The sequence below is a fragment of the Pinus tabuliformis genome, chromosome 7 (genome assembly GCF_031772625.1).
Source record: "Pinus tabuliformis cultivar Carrire ecotype Pingquan chromosome 7, CPIR1, whole genome shotgun sequence".
NCBI classification, from domain to species: Eukaryota; Viridiplantae; Streptophyta; class Pinopsida; order Pinales; family Pinaceae; genus Pinus; species Pinus tabuliformis.
The window spans coordinates 1,984,781,454-1,984,797,434 of record NC_142293.1 but is presented as its reverse complement, the minus strand read 5'-3'; the positions used below and the strand labels follow the sequence as shown (position 1 = coordinate 1,984,797,434).

Below are 15,981 nucleotides of genomic sequence, written 5' to 3'. Positions count from 1 at the left end.
AGAATTAATAAATATGTGACAATTTAACATAATTATGTTATTGAAAGGTAGTTTTATAATCAAGCATTTATTAGTAAAGGGTTAATTTATTGTAAGAACATTACCCTTCAAGAGTAAAATTTTAAGAACCCAAAAGGTAAAAAAAAAGTGTATGATAAGTAAAGAGAAATCGAAATTCCAACCTGAATATAACATAACATTTGTTAATAAATATTATTAATAAATCCAAATTAATAAACGTAAATTGTTTTTTAATTTGGAAAAAGCAAAAATACGTACTGTCGTTTGCACATCTCCTTGAAGACACTGAAATGCAAAATCAGCCACCTCTCTCTGAATAAGGATATACATAATATCCATATATTTTTCTTATAATAGTTTGAGACACCAATATATTCTGGATGTGTTGTTACAATGTATAAGTTGATACAGGCAGAAAGGAAAAATACATACCAGCGGGTTGAAAGCTTTAAGGTGAAACTGTATTTTGGAATATTACTTTAATCCCATCACCTATTATTTCATTCTATTACCTCTTTTTTATTGACCCAAAGGAATCAATGGAGGAAAAGAGGGAAACAAAATACAGACATAACTTCATGAACGCACACTCCCATCGGTACCGGCCAAAACCATGTACTTATCTTTTCTGGTGAGTGATGTGCATTGGAAGCCCAAGACCTGAGCAAGCTGCTTCTGAATATAGTTGGCTACTTCAATGCTACTTTTGCCAGCTGCACATGACATGTCCTGTGGCAGAGGATCCAGAAAGATGATCTCGTAACAAGGGTTTGGATTCATAAGGAAAAAGACCGAATCCATGCTCTTCCACCCTCTGGCAGTCGTTGCATAAAACATCTCCATCCTAACATTCACAGCCACGGGAATAATGGTTTCTCCCACTTCGGCAAACAAAGGGCTGAATCGTAGCAGATAGGGTTCTCTACATGTTGTTCCCTCTGGGCACACCACTAGGTCTTCATTCCGTTCCAAAACACTGCGAAGGAGCTTTGCGTCTCGAGACCTAGACCTGCTGAGCCTCACTGTCTTTATCGGAGACAAAATCTCTGACATCTTGCTCACGCTGTATGTCAGTGCGGTTATTTTTCGGCGCAGGGCGAGGCTGAGGAACACTGGATCCATCAGGCACCGATGGGTGCACACGAACAGCATCCCTAATTGCCGTTGCTCTCGTAGCGGTGGGGGTGCCTGCACTCGAATTTTGACACCAAGAAGTGATACCAGGGGCACTGCGTAATGGGGCGGAAAGGCGACTCCTATTGCCACTCGGGTGATGGCGAGGATAAAGCCGACTGGTAACCACAGAAATATTACAAGAGATATAAAGGGCGTCGGCCGCATTGCGAGTCGCCCGTCGTGGAATACAAGAGGGCTTAGATATCGTTCCCGCGGTACTTTCTCCAAATTCTTTGCCTCGGGAACTATGTATGCTTCCTGCGTTTTCACAGTAACAATACAAATCGTCATTACTTTGCCAGCTCTGTATTCAAAAGTGTTCTGGTTGAATTTATCTTGACTGTAAATTTTGAAAATGTTTGGGAATTTTACTAACTGCAGCTTTTTCATATTCACAATACAAATCATCAACTTTGCAATCTCGGCTCGGTATTCAAAATTGTTCTGGTTGAATTTATTTTGATTGTCGGGATTCAAAATTGTTCTGGTTGAATTTATATTGATGGTAAATTTTTGAAAATATTTGAGAATTTTTTCAGCAAGAAAATATTTTGAGAATATTTTGAGAATTTTACTAACTACAGCTTTTACATATTCACAATACAAATCATCTATTTTGCAATCTCTGCTTTCAAAATTGTTTTTTAATATAAAAAATTGTTGAATTTTTCTTAATAATTGATTTTGAAAATATTTCAAAATTCCATTAACAAAATCAAAATCAATGGTTTAATCTTGCTACTGTTCAAAGTCAATTGTTTAATGTTGATATTCTATTGTTCAAAGTCAAAGTCAGTTGTTTAATCTTCCTATTGTTTTAAGATTCTAAAATCAGATATTTAATCTTGCTATTGTTTGTAAGATTCTAAAATAGTCTGCAATAAAGAATCCGTTTTAACATCATTATAATCTAAATTATGGGATATTCTAACAACATTGTAAATAAAATATATTAGCAAAATAGTTTTAGGTATATAAATTAGATTTATTTTATGTTTATTAATAACCTTCAGTTCGAAGCTATTTATTAAACAATTATTTCAATAACCTTGTAAATAAAATATAAAAGAGAAAATTAGTTTTAAGTATATTGATCATTTTTAGTTGCAAAGCTATTTTTTTTATTTCAATAATAATTTTTTCGAATATTTTAAAATATGAAATAGAGGAGCAAAATCAAAGATCAAACTATTAATTTTCCTTGTGAAGATAACTATTTTAAAAACATTTTTTTATATATATTTAATCTGCAAATTTCTGAAATATTTTAGAATTAGAATATTTTAAAATATAAAATACAAGAACAACTCTAACATTAAATAATTAATTTCCTCCTCTCTGGATAGTCTATTTTAAAAAGATGGTAAATAAATTTATATCCATTTTTAAAATATTATAAATAAAATATAAATTAGCAAAATAATTTAAATATATTAATAAAATTTAATTTTAGAGTATTCTTATCTCAATTACGATTTTTTTGAAATATTTTAAAATTAAAATAATTTAAAATATTAAGTACAATAACCACTCAAAGTTCAAACAATTAATTTGCTCTTGTAGTGATAGCCTATTAAAATAGTTGTAGTGATAGCCCATTAAAATAGTTTTGGGCAGAATGATAAAGTTTAATTCAGAGCTATTCTATATCTACATTGCAAATTTTTGCTATATTTTAGAATATAAAATACAGGATATCAATTTAATTTATTTATTTATTTTTTTTGGTCTACTCGGACCTTTCAAATTCCAAGAATATTGTACACATACTATAAATTGGCAAAATAGTTTTGGGTATAGTGATAAGTATACTAGAAATTAGCAAAATAATTTTAGATACAGTGATAACGTTTAGTTGAGAGCGATTCTTTATCTCCTTGCAAATTTTTGCAATATTTTAGAATATAAAATACAAGAAATCAAACAATTAATTTGTTCTATCTATTCATGTCCTTCAAATTCCAAGAATATTAAAAGATATACAAAAGTGAGCTAATAATAAATTTAGATTAATGGGTATTGTAATGAAGCAAGTTGGTGGCAACCGACCTTGCAAAGGGAGAGGAATTCATAATCGGAGGGGCTATCTCCTAAACCAATATCAGCAGCCTTATAATCTTCATCAACTCCCAGTAACCATCTGACGGCGTTGCCTTTGTTAATTAAAGGTCCTCTTCCACTCACGAGACCTGTGAAATATCCAAAACGATTGACATGAAGCGTGGTGCCAAGAACCATATGGACGCCGAGATGCTTCTTCAGGAAATGCTCCACCATGACCGTCGGAGTCTCCGTGATCACATATCGTGTGCCACACGACGTGACCACTTCGTAAGAAAGGGGATGCATGTCCTCCAGGTAGAACTTAGGCAGCACAGCTCGTGCCACACTAACAACCTCCGTTTCCCTAAGACCCACAAAAGTAAAGAATATCATTATCTGAATTCCCACCGATTCCAATCCCAGGCAGCACAGCAGAGCAACAAGGGGCCATAACAAAAGCAAAATTAATGCCCTTAGAAATCCCCCGCCCTCAAATGCCACCAACATGTAGTATGGAAAAGGGCACTTGGATCTCAACAAAGTCCCATTAAGATCTGTCACAATCGTCTGCTTTTCTCCACCTGAAACAGTACAATTCTCTATGCTTTCAAAGGGCAATGAAAAAGAATTCTGCGTTGATCTATATTTATTCCGAAACCTTAACAGGGATGATATTGGAGACCCCATCTTCTTCCCAAAGCAGCTTACTCTACAAACTATTTTTACTCAATGAATAAACAGATCCATATTATTTCCTATTATTGAGCTGCAGAACAAACAGAGTTAAGGACATTAATGAACTTCCAGAGCGATCGAAAACAAGCCAAGAGACAGTGGAGCCGATGGTGAATGCGAATTAAAACTCTTACTTCCGCTGGCTGACAGGTTCGTCCTATAAAATACACATTAATGACCAAACCGAGATGTTGTTGGCTGGTTATTCGCAGAATTTTTTGGATCCTGGCTGGGCTCCATAAAAATGGCAGTAAGATAAGCGAGAGACTCGTCATGAAAATGCGGAAGAAGACGAGGGCGCTCATGGATTGCGTGTGAGAGTATAAAAAGCGCAGCGAGGGGAAGTGTTAGCTTTTCTGCCGAAGTAATGGCTACATTAATGGATTGCATTTAATTGATGAATCAACCAGAGATTAACTCCAGAAAATCATTAGACACATGGTGATTTGCTGGTTCATGAATGAATCAAAGAAATTCAACTTCAGACAGTATGACACATGCTCATCTGATGCCCGGGTCGCGATAACGCGAAAAGCTGGCCATCGCTGGTACACCGCCTCTTCACTTGTCCAACTGTCCAAACTTTTTTCCCAATTTGACATTTGCCTACGCTATCGGCCTATGATCTCACCTCAACGTACCCTAACACGTTCCATAATTTGCAATAGACATACATTGTGGGAAAGAGAAGTATTTAGATTCACTTTTTTATATCCCGAGTTAATTTATATAGTATTTTATAGTTATCGAGTGATATGTTGATTCTATAAATTCACTATCAGATAAATTCATATCATTCTTCTCCACATGAGTAGGGATGGAATTTAGGGGCTGATTTGCATGTTAAATATGGTTTAAATATTTGTAAAAAAAGTCTAGATCTTTTTTTGAAATTATGAATAGAGATTAGTGAGGTGTGAAAACTTTTGACAGGTGGGTCTCTTTTGAAATTCTAACTCTGTAAGTGAATATACCGAAAGGAATTTAGTTATAAAATTTATAATTTTAGATGATATATTATGGTTTATATATAATGAAATATAAGTTTTTATATTAAGTTTCACCCTAAGATGTATTTATTGTGCTTCTTTACATATTAGTATGAGAGATGTTGTTATTTATATTTTAGTGTGGGAGAGATTTGTTACATAACCTTACATTTTAAAATAGTAAAATAATAATTTAAATTAAGAAATAAAAAATAGTAATAACAAAATAAATTAAATAAAAAATGGTAATAACAAAAAAATTAATCTCCCTCTTAATTACAATATTTCAATTTGCACTTTAATTTTAGATAAATATAACTCTAAAGAAATGTGATTTCTTTGTTTATGAATAAAAAAATTAATTTACTTTTTAGTATCCCTAGGAAATTGAATTTCTTCAAGTCTTAATATGGAGATGACAAGAAATAGTATTATTAATATTACATGATGTGTGATGTTTAGAACAAAAATTTATTAATGAAAAAATATTTTATGGTGAAATATAATTAAAATATTTCAATGTGAATATTAAATAACATATTCTCTTTTTTTCCCATAGGAAAATATGGGGAGATCAACCTCGAAGGGAATCTAGAATTAGACTAATTTAAATTAAATATTTTATTTTTTATTTTCACTTTACATAACTAGGGAGATTTGTAATTTATTTTACTTCTAATATGGAGTTGATCTATAACAATTTAAAAATATCAATAACAAACAAATCTTTAAAGTAGACTATAAAGACTATAAATAAAATATTTCAAGACGGGGGTTGAGTACAAGATTTTAACATGCAAAATATCATGATGATGATGATGGTGGTGGTTAACGTCCACTGAGACCAAATTGGTCTATCGGAACTATAATTTCTTAATTTCTAATTGTCTGGCTCCTTGTCTTTCTTGGCGAGATTGGTGATGTAGCTTTCTTTTTCTTCTCTACGGTCTTCCAACTTTCTTTATCTTGCATCTCCTTCATCTCTTCTGGTTCTTGGGACATTGGTGTCTTAGCTTCGCGATCTATTGTGTTCGTCCTTTTGGAGATAGTCGGAGAAGTTTGGTCTAGGAGATCTGCTTTGCTGTTAAATGAAAATTTATTTTGCGCGTTATTTGAAACCGCATAGGTGTCGATTCTTGAGGGGTTGTTGAGTTCACCTTTTTGTTGTTGGGCGGGGCTTTCCCCCTGCTTGTGTTGAGAGTTGTTTGTATCTTGCCCGATTTCTTGTAATTCAGAGTTTCTCGAGAGTATTCTTCTTGGATGACAGTGTAGTGCTCTTTTTGTGCTCCTTCCCACCATGTAGATCTGTGGTGATTTTTTCTATCAGAATTTTTCTCGGAAGCTTTTGGGCAATTTTTGGCTAGATGGCCTGTCTCAAAGCAAGATCGACATCTGAAGAGGACACTTTCATAATCGAGTTTCTGGTTCCACACATAGTCTTTACTTGTTAGGTGTATTTCAGCTGGGAATCCAGCGCTGAAGTCCATTTCCACACATATGCGTGCATATGTGGTTCTGACATATTCCTCTGTTTTTGGACACCTGCAGTAAAATTTTCCAATTGCATTTCCAATGGCTTCTAGCGAAGAGAAATTCCAGAGATGCAAGGGTAGGTTTGGCAATCTCACCCAAAGTGGTACTGAGGTTATGACTGTTGTTGAGGGATAGAATGATGGGTTCCATGGCCTCATGAATAGACCTGATTTATCCCAAAACCAAGGGCCAGAATCTAGAATACATTGTCTGCTTTCACGGTTTTCAAAATCTACTATAAAGAAACCCCTAGCATAGGGGTAGATATTAATTGCATCAGGAATTAGAGGCTTCCATACCTCCGAGATCCAACTGTGGAGAGCTATCAACCGCGGCCAAAAACCATTGAATCGGCATATTAGGGCACTTTCAGAGAACTTCAAAGCCTCATCGAGTGAAGCCTGGACCACCTGGACAATGGGAGCTGGGGCTTCACTGACGATATGGGCAGGAGCTTGCCCCCCAGAGGCGGACGGAGAGCCAACAACTATTTTCGCGAAGCTGGGAGCCATCTAGAAAATGTTCTCCTTAGCAAGCGAGGTAACTTTGACTCTATGGAATTAGGGTTTGCCGTAGGGTTGAGGCATACACGAAGGTTCTTAACCCGCGAACGTTCTGGATCTCGGAGGTTTTGGCGAATTGATTTTGTTAAGGGCCGCAGATCTGAAGAGCCACAGAGCCGCAGATCTAGACGACGATGAGCCGCAGAGCATATAAAGAGTTGTAGATCAGCCAAAAATAAAAAGAAAATCAAAGCTGGGTCTGATGATGAAACTGTTCCCTTTATTCACAGGCTCTCGGTGCGTTACACTGGCCTTCGATACACTACCAGAAAAGCGAGAGCCACTCTATATCTCACTAGAGCCGCAAATCTAGAGTCTTTGTCGTAGATCTGGAGAGCTGCAGAGCCACAGATCTGGACGAGGATGAGCTGCAGAGCCTCTGGACGATGGAGCGGAGAGCTGCAGATGTTCTGGCGAATCGATTAGGTAAAGGCCTATTTTTGTTTCAGAGATTTTTCAAGATCCAATTCCCAAAAATTTGAATTTCCAGAAAAATTGCGTAAGGCGCAGTCGTTTTGATATAATGGTGAGTATTTCATTCACTTTAATGCCCTTCCCGTGCTAGAATCAGAGCACCGGCTTATATTTATATACAAAAGCACCGACTCATAAATATTATACAAAAGCCAGAAACCTTTTGCACGGTAAAAACCCTTCGCACTAGAGAGACGAATTAGAAACTCTTCTTATCGCAGAGATGAATCGTGAAGAGAAAAAAAACCCTCCACAGAAACCCTCCACGGAAAACCCTCTTTGCAATGTAATGTAATGGTGCACGCGCGACCGGATCCCCGGAATTTCTAAGCTCTACAAACCATATCGCTGCTTGCTGTTGGCCCCTCTCTCTCAGAATGCAGCCTTGACCTTTTGCACGGTAAAAACCCTTCGCACCAGAGAGACGAATTAGAAACTCTTCGTATATAGAGAGAGAAAGATGGAGAGGATTCTTATTTTATTAATAGTTGTTTTCTAATTCAATATATGAGGAGATATTTTCAAATACTTCAATGTTTTATATGGATTTTGATACGTAAAATTTTAGAAAATATTAATAATAAAAATAATTAGCATTTTAACATTTTATGTGGGCAACATGAATTATAAATAAAATATTTCAATGTCAACTACATATACATATCGCGAATAATTACTATAGTTTCAGATATCTTGATTCATTCTTCTTCTGTTATTTACTGAAATCTCCTTTCAGAGGAGAAAGATGGATCGTTAGGGTGGACAATGTGAATTACATCTTCGGGCCAAATATCCTCATAATGATAATCCTTGGATTGTAAAGTATCTATAATTGTAGGTATTAGAAATCCTGTAAGAGTAAAAGTACTATCGTGTTTGGGATCACAATCCGGTATCAAACCCATTTTCGCTCTAAGAAAAATTTGCATCACTCTAAAAGAAATTGCATCTCAAGAGATTTGATCCCTCTTGACTTTTGACAGATTAAGAATAAAAATTAATCTATACTAATCTTATTTCACTCAACACCAATATACACATTATTTAGATTATTTGAAAAATATTTAATAATAATAATTTAAAATATAATAATTTTTAAAATATAAGTGAAAAATACCCTTTAACCAATATACACATTATTTAGATTATTTGAAAAATATTTAATAATAATAATTTAAAATATAATAATTTAAAATATAATAATTTTTAAAATATAAGTGAAAAATACCCTCTACCCATTTTATTATATTTTATTTCTATCCAGCACGGACATATTTATTCCACTTCCTTAGAGCTGAGTTAATAATTGGGCTTATTCATCAATTTAAACTTAATCCGACGACTCCGACGACTTTGGTTAACACACAAGTATGGGACTTTCTGCAAGTTTAGACTTCAATATTTTTTTTAGAGTCGCTTGCATACAACAGATTATTATATTCCATCAATGATATCGTGCGAGAACTTTCAATACCCTAAGTTGCCTTAAAAGGGTCAATCAAGGGTATGCTCTAATTCACTACCAAATGGCAGATGGCAGACCTAGACCTTGGGATCAGCAAGATCAAGATCAAAAGTCCTGCTCAGCTGGGGTTGGACACCCCGTAACAATTTTTTTTATACTTTTATCAAATTACCACCCCTAGCAAAATTATATTTCTTCCGGATTTATCCCTTATAACTGCTTTGAATGCATTTTATCATATAACCCTTGAGTTCGTAAGTCACAGTATGGTGTGCTTTTCATATTGCCTATACCTGTGACCCAATGACTATATAGATAGAAATATATTTGGTGTTCCGCTATTGCCTAGTCTTTATTTGTAACATATCATGTGGTATAAAACTATTAAATTGATTTCCCAGAAGAATCATATAGAAGTCTCGATATAGTTTGACTGATATGTTTCATACCTTACCGTTAATGCTTATCATCTACTCTTCTACTCTGCTCCTCTAACTTTCTCTCGAGAAGCCAACTGTCACGCATAACCTCAGATTCGAGGTGAAATATGCACTTGCCAAATGTTATGTGCTCCATCGTTGTGATCCGAGGGTTCTTCATCGGATGGTCTAGGATTTGGCAGGATAGTTAAGGGGTAACTACCCCCCCTTCGCCTCCCGGTGGTCTCAGTTGCGAACTTCTTGACTCTCAGTTGAGCTCTGGGACCGTGATAAAAACCCTAGCTTGAAGAAACCTGCTCCGACTATCCACAAGTAACCCCCATAACTTCCTTTGTTGTATATTTCAATCTATTGGGTCAATGATTCTTTAGTTAGGCTCTTAGCATTATCAATACTTTGACTACAGATTGCGGGTCACAGAGCTTATGTTTCATTGTTGAGCACCATTGCTCAGTAAGGTCAAGATTTGCTCAGGCTGGATTCGCTCGGGGTTCCAAAAAATCCCAGGTAAATAAGGGCTATCTCTTATGAGTTTTAAAATTCCACAAGGTTCGATTATCATATACTAATTTTTACTTGATTCGAGTATGGAAAGGTTGTTATCTCGACTCAGCGAGGCTTAGATAAGCAGGGTTTCTTAACTGTCTTTCGAAATTCTTCTAATAATTCTCATTATCCTGTAGCACACTAAATGGTTTTCTCTAAATGGTTTTCTCTGTCATCGTTATAGGTAGGGTTTCGTCCGCAAGAATTTTTCGTGGAGTGTACATTCGACTTGAAATCTTGTACCTGCCTCGAATTCAGGTGCTCGTGGTTCGATTCATTCTTCTTGTTATTGCTGTTGTTAAGAACACATCACCCAATCTCTGTCTGATTTCTCTAGCACCATTTGTGACTCATCGACCTAAGGGTTTTCCGTTCTAATTTTAGATATAGCTTTTATTTCAACTGGAAAAAACGTTTTTATACCTGTAAAGTAAAATAAATACATGGAAAAAAAAAAGTTTCTATACCTGGAATGTAAGAGAAATACATTGTTGCTTGGATCTCGGGATCCAGTTTTACTCGTGTGTTACATGAATAAGATAATCTATATCCTCACTCTTTGTTTGTTTCCCATGTGAAAAGAGTGTAAATCAACAACCTTGTGTGATAATTGAACGCTTTGTGAGACGATTGTAAGGGACCTCTACTTCATCATCCTCTGCCTCCTAAAACAGAGAATGCTCTGCCTCATATCTCTGTTATGTTTGTGGAGGAATGTCGGTATTCTTTTAGCCAGATGTGGGTCTATCGTGGGCAGACACATTTTCCCTCTTATTTATTCAGCTCGAATATGCATTGATTCTATCATCCAAGATTTGAGATATCTACCTCAATACCAAGCACCTAACATCACATTCATGTCCAAACAGGGAGCTTTAAAGCTCCATATACCCTGACTCAAGTAGACATTTATGTAGGAAGGGCTCATAATATATTCGTTTGGGGTCTCTTGAGCATCCTTCTTTTGATATTCGATCTGTAGTCCCGTTTTGTCCCCTGTATATAGCCTGACTCAAGTAGACATTTATGTAGGAAGGGCTCATAATATATTCGTTTGGGGTCTCTTGAGCATCCTTCTTTTGATATTCGATCTGTTGTCCCGTTTTGTCCCCTATAAATATGGGCAATGTTGATGGACTCAAATACTTTGATCAATGTTTTAATGTTGGTTTTCCAATGGTGAAGAGATGGAGAGTGCAGTGAGCGATGCCCATTAGCCCAATCATTGACAACTTTGGAGTTTCCAAAAATCTTGATCCCCTGAAGTCCGAGCTAGTTAGCACAATGAAGAACTCCCCGTAAGGAAAGGAGTTTGACTCTTGAGTTGGTTTGAGTCCCACGTGTTGGTTCCAGTCCCATCATGCCAGTGGAAAAGATAAGAATGTGCAACATTTATGAAAACAGTCGTGCCACATCCACATAAATTGAATGAAGAAGACCCATCAAAGAAACCTATAGGGAATGTTTCCCAAAATGTTGTAAGGTGGAGGGATCTGCAGGAGAGTTGGAGTTGATGGTGCACAATATTCATCGTGAAAATTTATAATCTTGCAGCGGGTAGGCTAGATGTTGGGTTGCTCATTCTCAAATATAAGAGCATTCTGAATCCTCAATATGCCCCATATGATGAAGAAAACCAGTGCTCAGTGGAGATGAGAGTTTGTGGTCTAGCAATGTAAACAAAAGATAGTGTCGGTACAGTCCCAAGACGGTGGCTCCTCAATCGTGTGCAATATCTCGATCCAACTTATTGTAGCAAAGGGACAGTGGATGAAAAGGTGGTTAATGTCCTTGCCATGTGTATTATAGAGACAACATCGTCCTCGACCTCGAAAACCCCTCTTGACAAGGTTCTCCCAAGTGAGGATGTGATTGTGGACCACAAGCGAGGAAAAACATTTCAGCTTGAGGGGGAAATTCCATTTCCAGGTCCTAGCCAACTAGGGGTGCAGCAGATTCGGGTATGGAGGCCGAGTAATGAGGGAGTAAGCCTCTTTAACAATGATTGTGTCTAATTTTGATCCACCGACCCATACAAGGCAGTCTTCAACATTCGAAAGAATAATCCCAGAGAGCTTTAAATTATTGATATAATCTGTCCATTCCAGTATTAGATGGGCCGACAGACATATTGCAGCTGCATCTTTCCAATGTGTGTAGAAAGGAGTAGGCTTATTTGCATCAACGATGTTCGAGATCACATGGAAGCCATTGAAATGAAGAGTATTAATGAGGGCCGGGTGTTACAGGTCTATTTAGGCACATCACTTCCAACATTCAGATCACTACTTTTAGGGCTCATCAAACCCTAATTCAGTTGTTACATGCCCTAGCCAAGTCAACTGATTAAATGCCTCCTTCTATGAAAGTTTCCTGGCTTGAAGCCTTCCTGAAATGCCTCCTTGGGACACTAGTGCGGCCCAAGCCTTGAGACAGTGTTGCAGAATAGGCAAGCCCACTGTGGCCTACACTGCAGTGCACTTAGGCCCTCTTTGACCTGCGCTCGGCGAGATTGAGCGAAATTTGCATAGGATTCTGGGAATATTCCTTGATTCTAGATGATTCCAGAAGGATCCCATCTCTTATCTCCTCCTATGAGCTTGAAATTAGATAGGCTAAAGATCCATTAAGCTCCTATCCTCTCATCCCTTGCTCCATGGAAACTAACTCCAAGTTTGGAAGGCCATTCAATACCCTCATTTATGACAAAACCACCTCCATTTCCTATAAATTGAGCACTCATCATAGTGATAAAGGGCTAGAATATGAAGTTTGTAAGGAAATTTTGTTGGTTTGAAAATCGAGTTCATGCTGAGCAATGTTATGCTGCTGGAGTAGTGTGCTTTTGATGTGGTGAGGGTTGGACTGAAGCTAGAGGAGTGGCACAGGATCAAACTATATTGGGTGATACTCTTCCTCCTACATTAATGAAGAGTTTATTCCTTTTCTCATATGAGTTTTCATATATGTGATGATTATATGTTTCAATGTCTTCGATTCCATTGTTTAATAGTAGATAGATAATGTATCCTTTGATTGTTTCTTGTTTCTGTTTCTCTTGATACAGGTACCTTTTGAGCAGATTTAGTTCAAGTGGGAGCGACGAGAGCGATTCAAAAGAGATTAAGGAAGCAAAAGACTACAAATAAGTTCCTCTATCTCATCTATCTTCTATAAGAAGAGGTTAAACTACTCTCTTTCTGTTATTCTAGGTGTAGTCACCAACCTAGGGAAAATGTGTTTATCTGTAGATGCAAATTCCATATAACAAATTAGCGACCATACTAGGGAACAACTGTCGTTCTTGGTGGCTTACCCTCATCATATCACACCCTAGTAGACTTTTCTTGACTTTATTGATCTTATTTCAGTCTTTTTGAAGTGTATTTAGTAAAAATTTGTGCTTGAATGTCTCTTGATTTGACTCTTTGGCACTAGCACAGTGTTGGTCTTGACACAGTATGATGCAAAGCAGTCCCTGCCTTAGAGACAATGCATTGCAGTGCACTATCTCCCTCTCTGGCGTGCATTGTTTCCTCTTAGGCCTAAAAACCCACGTTTGGTTTTATTTTTCCAAAGTTGATTCTCTCGTTGTTTGGTGAAAGATCAATGATTCTTATGGTTTTGAAATCAAGTTGTATTTCTCCTCCTAGCACTAATTTGGCCATGATTGTTTAGTGTTTCTTAAATGATTTTTTTATCATTATCAATTCATTGTCAAAGTTAGCTTATAGCCGATTAATCTTTTTTGAAAATGAAGTGTCATAAAGTCTTCATTTCTTTCGAAAAGGAAGTGTCGTAAAGTCTTCGTTTTTTGCGAAAAATGATTGATTGATTCTATGTGCATTTAGTTCCTTTTGTTCATCTAAACATTAAGGTAATTGAAAAGAAAAACTTGCATTATGCAATTGGAGGTTTGTGTGTCCTTGTAGGAATATTATAGGGAAATTGCATTAGATGTGCTCTTTGCTCTTTGACTAAACATTCTGATTGCTCTATCCCTTGTAGTTAAGGTTTTCATTATTCAAACTCAAATAAAAAGAATGTTTCTCATTATAGTTGCATTGTAGGTATTTCAAAGACATGATGTGCTCAACCTGGAAGACAAATTCTTAATCGAGATCAACTTAAAAGTTATCTCAATTAACCTAATGGAGCATTGTCACCTAACGAATAACATTTATAAGTTCTAGGCTAGAGACGTGTTCCAACATCATAAAACATAACAATTGTTGATAATTGTCTGCGATACATTTTGAGTGTGATACCTCATTCCATGTACATAAGTATATCGTAGCTCGTCCACATACCTTCAGGTATATAGGGTGGTATTATAGTACGAAAAGTATAAAGGAATGCTCTCACTATGCGGTTTCGCATTATACAACGTTAACATAGATTGAGCCTCCACGTACTTTCGGGTATATATGGGAGGACTACATTAGGTTTTTATCCATCCTTAGGTAACCAAGTCGGCCGCCTTGTACACTGTGAGAGACTAAACACAACATTCAGGGAGATTGCTTGCGTGTACGTTAAGTCCTTGGTTTAGTGAGGCAATATATTGTAGTTCACAGTTGCTTGGTAATCCTTTTGCCTAGATTACCCTCTTTTTGTTTATTTCTTTTTGTAATAAAATCAATCAGCAATCGTGGAGGAACATCAACCCTTACCCCATCATTCGCGGAGGACAGTGAGTAAACCGCCTTTATCCCCTAGAGCTACTCCTAACTAGAAAAAGTGGTATTGTTTGACTGAATCCAGTACATCACAAACTTCTGGTTCTTCATCTGAATTACCAGAGTCATCTATATCAGTAAGTATTGTGATCCCAGTTACTCCTATAATTACTGGTACATTTGTTTTTTTTTTTCTCCGTAAGACTGCACTAATTTATATTACAAAAAACCAAAATTTACATCCAATTTTACAAAAAGGGCCGAAGCCTTGTTTCTCCGAAGAGAATTTCCCATGACTATCCATTTAGAATACCTGGCAAAAAGGAACCAGTTTCTTTCAACCTACATAACCAGCATGTAATCGACACAACAGGCTTTTGAGCCAACACAGCGGACATATAACTTGACACGATGGACCCATTACTTGACATAATCGACACGTAAACAGACATGGACGACACATAAGCTTTCGCGGTGGACATTGACCCTTTGACAGACATACAAACTGAGTAAAACAGAAAGAGATGGACCGAGAGTAGCATTCCTGGCCGTGAGAACGGTGAGGCTTCTGAGCTAGTCCTCATCAGTGAGGTAAGGCTCATCTTCCATCGCTAACCCCTTTAGCTTCTTATCTTCCTCCACATCCAGGCGCATCCCTTTCTGAGCGGGCTCGCTGGGACCGGCTTCGACTTCGTCAGCTTGAGTGGGTCGCCTTAAGTCCACCCTGGGGACCTGCATATCCACTCTTGGCACAGTCAGGTTGTCCTGTGGCCTCCGGAGGTCGCTGCAGTGCTCAACAGTAACTGAAACTATGAGCGTGTTGTTATCCAATGTGCAAGGGATGCGGTATTTAACTGCTGGATGTTCCCGGTGACCACACTCCATGAGTGCTCCCCTGTCTCGCTCAATTCGGTGGCCAACTGTTCGACGCGGACTGCTACTGCAGCCCGGTTCTGGAGGAATATCAACAGAGGAGGAGGGTGAAGTGGCGGGCCTTTGTGTTGCAGGACGGCCCCTCGAACCAATTCTTCTGCTGCTCATCCTTTGCCTCTCAGGCATTCTACACCTACCTCTCTTGACAGAAATCCTCGGTGAAAGCCTGCGCCTGGACAGAGTGTGCTCTATCGCCTTCAGAATTTGCTCAGGTCTCGTTGAGAAATGCGGGAATGCCACATTGTGATCGCTCTTATGGATTGCCATAATCCTTGTACCAGTCTGCGCATTGAATGTCACCTTAAACCAATTTAACTTCCCAAGGTTAATCCCTATCGCCATGAATTGTTCTGGAGCCGAACTGGTCCTTCCGCTGTCTAATTC

At 37.3% G+C, this 15,981-nt stretch overlaps 1 protein-coding gene and 1 long non-coding RNA gene across 2 annotated transcripts; one reads left to right on the top strand and one right to left on the bottom strand.

Moving 5' to 3' along the window:
• Positions 1–334: 334 nt before the first annotated feature.
• LOC149256431 (glycerol-3-phosphate acyltransferase RAM2-like) lies at positions 335–4,171 on the bottom strand. The gene is made up of 2 exons (XM_089460747.1): positions 3,247–4,171; positions 335–1,455 (listed from the first exon to the last, which is right to left on the bottom strand). The coding sequence occupies exons 1-2, from the start codon at positions 3,925–3,927 to the stop codon at positions 598–600; spliced, it is 1,539 nt and encodes a 512-aa protein (XP_089316873.1). The 5' UTR covers positions 3,928–4,171; the 3' UTR covers positions 335–597.
• A 5,442-nt stretch (positions 4,172–9,613) lies between these two features.
• Positions 9,614–10,302, top strand: LOC149256430 (uncharacterized). Its single transcript, XR_016266462.1, has 3 exons — positions 9,614–9,751; positions 9,846–9,946; positions 10,170–10,302. It is a non-coding gene; the product is annotated as an uncharacterized LOC149256430 (long non-coding RNA).
• The last annotated feature ends 5,679 nt before the right edge of the window (positions 10,303–15,981 follow it).